Below are 5,086 nucleotides of genomic sequence, written 5' to 3'. Positions count from 1 at the left end.
TCGGAAGCAACCTTGTACTTCTAATTCACAAAACAACAACAACATGCATCTCGGTTATAAATTCAAGATTGTTGTACAACAAACATTCTCAATTTAGCTTTCCATTTTCTAGCTAGTTTTCATAATTATATTCTTGTATTAAAAGAAGAATTTCTTGTCGTTGTTGCAGAATACAGTTGTACAACTCTTCTACGTCAGTTGATGCCTTATGATTACCGTCTCAGCACCAGTGGCTCCCCGCCGTCACCACCAACAACTCCAGAGTCCAACTCCCGTCTCCGCCGCTCTCCCTACTCATCGCCACGACCTCCCACCCTTTCTCGTCAGGGGGAGCGAGGGCTCGATGCGGATTCTTCTCATGGCTGGACTCACCAAGATTCTCCTCCCACTCCTCCTCCTCCTCTCCGTCGCCGCGGCCGCTTCGCCGTCGTCGGACGCGGAGGCTGTATCCCGGTTCCAGGAGTACCTCCGCATCGACACGGCGCAGCCGATGCCGGACTACGCCGCGGCGGTGGCCTTCCTCCGAGACCAGGCGGCGGCTGTTGGGCTTGAGGCGCGGACGCTGGAGTTTGCCGCCGGCAAGCCCTTGCTGCTGCTCCGGTGGCCCGGGCGGCGGCCGTCGCTTCCTTCTATACTTCTCAACTCTCACACCGACGTCGTGCCGTCGGAGCCCAAGAAGTGGGAGCACGCGCCTCTCTCTGCCACTCTTGACGAGGCATCCGGTCGCATCTACGCGCGCGGCTCCCAGGCAAGATTGCTTTCAGCCGCGATTTTTTTTTTACTTGTTTCGTTTGGGCTGCAAATATGGATATACTATCAGTTTTGCTAAAGCATATACTATCATATAATGTGTAGACTACAAATAACACGAAAGATAACTGCTTTAGGCCGTGTGCAGTCTCTGTTAGTATATCACAGGCAAGCTTCTTGGTTGATTTCAGTGTTCTTTCATCAACGAGCATGCTTGAGTAATCTATCCATCAAGTGAATTTTTAGCACTGAATCCAATCACAGTGTTCTCTTTTGTCACTATTGATGATGTTGTAAACTTGTGAATTGTGACTAGATTCACTGTACTTGTAGAGATCTATACTCCATGTGCACTTAGTTCGATGCAACCTATATTACCTGAAATATATGAATTCCAATACTAAGATTGCTATTTTCCCTTTATAGTCCAGTATTTAGCTGCATTTAGATGATATGTATGGCTCGATATACATGATCTGTCCGAGTAACCTTCGCAAACACTGCGAGACTGCTAAAAGCTACAATGTGGTGTGATAAGCTGTCACTTCTACATGTTTATCTTATCTAAGAGATCTTCACTGTGGTTCATGAATGTAGGACATGAAGTGTGTGGGGATGCAGTATCTTGAAGCCATTCGGCGTCTCCGTGATGCGGGCTTTGTCCCAGATCGGAACATATATATTATATTTGTTCCCGATGAGGAGATTGGTGGACATGAGGGTGTTGAGCTATTTGTTGCATCGAACGAATTCAAGGAGCTGAATGTGGGATTGGTTCTTGACGAGGGACTTGCATCCCCTAGGGAGGAGTACCGGGTGTTCTATGCAGAACGTAGTCCTTGGTGGCTTACTATTAAAGCAAAGGGAGCGCCAGGGCATGGTGCAAAATTGTATGATGGTAGTGCAATGGAGAATTTAATGAAAAGTGTGGAGGCTCTTCGGAGGTTCAGGACAGCTCAGTTTGATTTGGTTAAGTCCGGAGAGAAAGCTGAAGGGGACGTTGTATCGGTGAATTTTGCGTACTTGAAGGCTGGGACACCTACACCCACGGTTAGTTTATCCAAGTTCCTGTTTACAATGTGCTATAAGTGTAATTTACGAATTGCTATTGGATCCTTCACAACATCAATTAAAAATATAAGCAGTTTGAGTACTTGCTCGCTTGCTCATTTGCTAATGTGATGTCCTTTTTCTTGATTAACCTATGTATTTTAAAATTTATTTTGAGATGACACAGTGCATAGGTTTCATATTTGATGTTTGTTCAAATTGAACAATCAGTTCCTTTGACTAGGAATTATTTATTCTATACTGAATATCTGTTTAGTATTGATTTTGTTTAGTCTTTCATGCCTAAGAATCTCTGACATGTCTGGTAGCGTGATGAGATAGGTAATCCACCTGCTAAAAAAAGAGGACCATATGATTTCAGCATTACTAAGGCTTGTTTTCTTCTTAGTTGGTGCTGGCCAGTAACGTTATGTCTCATGTTTTTTAGAATTACCATAGTTAATCACGCTTGCATAGGACCTGATACTTCTGTGTTCTGTCCATTCTCCGAGTCAGAGAATTGTAAGTCAGTTCTTGAAGTTCATTTACTTCGAAATGTACCACGGAGTTCACAATCATGATCATGTAGACTCTGATGCTTTTATGTACTGTAACATCTTGAATTCATTGCAATTAGTATTTGCTACCTTAGTCATGTAGTTTTTGTTAAAAGGATAACACTTTGCCATCAAGTTCACCCTGATTGACTCATGTTTTCAGTTAATAAGTCTATTTTCACTCTTATTTCAGGGTTTTGTGATGAATCTACAACCATCTGAAGCAGAGGTAGGAATTGACATTCGAATCCCTCCTAGTGTTCATACTGAAGCACTAGAGAAGCGTCTTGCTGAAGAATGGGCACCTTCTTCACGCAACTTGACTTTCGAGGTATGATGTTCTTGACAGGGCAATTACTTATGCCTTGTCAACATATATAATTATCCATGCTGTGGAGAGCTTACATTATATTTGATTTTTCTTGAATCGTGTTCTTTGTCATGGGGGATACCCATTTGAAATGAAGGTTAATTTATCATTCCTCTTCTGCACTGTAAATCTTTTGATTTGTCTTTTAAATTATGAAAAAGGAAAGAAATATCTAACACAAAATATAGGTAGAAAGTTTTCTAGAATAATTGAAGAAGGTTAATTATCTTGTAATTATTCATTCAGTTGAAGGGTTGAAGTAATTATTGAGGTTTGCTGTGTTAGTTTGTATTAGCTACTTTTTATTGGGTACTGGGGGTTGAGGGTGTTTTTTCTGACTGTCTAGTGTGTTAAATGACTGTAAGATAGGAGTATTTCATTTGGTGTACTAAAGCCTGCGCTTCTATTGGTGAAAACTGATTCATGTTCAGTTTGTGCCTGCTACAAATACTTTAAAGGCAATGCATGGCTGAAAATTTGCGAAAGGCGGATAAAAAAAAGCTTGTAAACGAATAATGCTAGTGTAACACTTTGATGAGCAAAACAAAGGAGCAGTTGAGCTGAGAGTTTCCTTTTATTTTAATTTCAGCAATCTTGTAAGGATAATATTACATGGTGCATAAGTTTTGTAATCAAGTTTCTTCTTGATGTCTGTTTGACAGTTCAAACAAAAGGGCTCTGTCCTTGACAAGTTAGGGAAGCCAGCCATGACAATTGCTGACAGCTCGAACCCATGGTGGCCTGTGTTTGAAGAATCTGTGAAGCGAGCTGGTGGCAAACTTGGCAAGCCGGAGATATTTCCGGCTTCTACTGATGCTCGTTATTTCCGGGAAATTGGGATACCAGCTTTTGGCTTTTCCCCTATGGCGAACACACCAGTACTGCTCCATGATCATAACGAGGTTTGTGCCACCAAGCTCCATTTAATACATCAAGCCATCAACTTATCCGATTGCCTTTCTCATATAGAATAGCATAGCTTTAGAACTAGACACATCAACGTGCACCTACAGTACCTGACAGCTAAAATAGCAACATATTGGTCATGCTCTTATCGTTTATACACAAGAAAGTACCAATGTTCTTTACAAATACTTAAGATGTGTGCATGTCTTGCAGTTCCTGAGCAAAGATGAGTACCTCAAAGGAATTGGGATATACGAGTCCATTATAAAGGCGCTGGCCACACATAAAGATGACGGCATCGACGAGGAGTCTAGGGCAGAACTGTGAGGAAAGATGATCTTATCTTGCCACGCCGGATATCTTGCCTCTCGACGTGCAGTCGTAACGCAGAAGAAGGTTTTGGCAAATACATGTTCTGTTTCTGCTCCGGCGGCCAAAGCAAAACCACAGATACGGTCCTTGTACATCTCTAATAATTTGACCTGAAATAATTCATGATACTGCATCTGTAGTTCCTCCGCATATTGTACGAGTAATGACATCTCTGTATAATTAAATAAGTGATGGCATTTCATCCGTTGTTCATCAGTTCTTTCTCTTGGTGAGGCACTTCCTCGCTACTTTGATGCGTCAGTGAGACACCGTCCTGAAGCTTTGACGGATCTTGAGACTTGGATCCACGCAGCTCCTCTCTTTTCCCCTCCTGAAGTTCTCTTTCTTTCTACGCCTGCCTTGGAAGGCACGACATGCCAGGCATGTGTTGTGCACAACAGAGATAAACTCGCTCGTCTCAGCCTGCAGTTTGCGCTGGATCAGGTGGAATTTCTGGCCTGAGTAGCAAACATGTTACCGACGCCTCCCATGCCCATTGCTACACTGCTCTTGCCCTCGACCCTCAGCTCAGTGTTATATATAGTCATCTATGCATTGCATCAATGCGGCGCAACATAAGATGGTCAGGTGATTATTGCACGGTTGGATTATTTTTTTGAGAACTGCACGTAAGGCTTGTTACGAGCCACCTACGTTGACATCATCTACATTCACGCCTGCATTCAACTACTTGGGTAGAGTGTAACTGTGCCGCGAACTCTTTGTCCTTTGTGGTAGTGGCAATTATACAATTACCAATTGAATTTCAAATAGCACAAATTGTATATAAAAGTAGGAGTATACTACATGGATGGAACACCGTCAGAACATCACGTGTACAACTCCATGGTAAAAGAATCGGCGAGTACCTGAGCACAGATGGGCACCTCAAAGGGATTGGGATGTATAATTCGATTATAAAGGTACTGGCCAAGCACAAAGATGACTGCATTGACGAGGAGTTAGTGTCTAGAGCAGAGCTGTGAGGAAAGACGATCTTGTCTTGCCACGGTGAAATTCTTGCCTCTTGTCATGCAATCGTGGCGTAGAAGTGGGTTCCGACGAATCGATGCTTTGTTTC

General features: G+C 42.8%; 1 protein-coding gene across 1 annotated transcript; it reads left to right on the top strand.

The window, feature by feature from the left end:
• Positions 1-216: 216 nt before the first annotated feature.
• Positions 217-4,218, top strand: LOC123151271 (aminoacylase-1). The gene is made up of 5 exons (XM_044571010.1): positions 217-748; positions 1,348-1,800; positions 2,551-2,688; positions 3,390-3,629; positions 3,847-4,218. Exons 1-5 carry the CDS (start codon positions 344-346, stop codon positions 3,958-3,960), a joined length of 1,350 nt encoding a protein of 449 aa, XP_044426945.1. The 5' UTR covers positions 217-343; the 3' UTR covers positions 3,961-4,218.
• Positions 4,219-5,086: the final 868 nt, after the last annotated feature.

Source organism: Triticum aestivum, chromosome 7A, assembly GCF_018294505.1.
Source record: "Triticum aestivum cultivar Chinese Spring chromosome 7A, IWGSC CS RefSeq v2.1, whole genome shotgun sequence".
Lineage (NCBI taxonomy): Eukaryota > Viridiplantae > Streptophyta > Magnoliopsida > Poales > Poaceae > Triticum > Triticum aestivum.
Note: the sequence above shows the minus strand (reverse complement) of the source record. Positions and strands in the feature narration are given on the sequence as shown.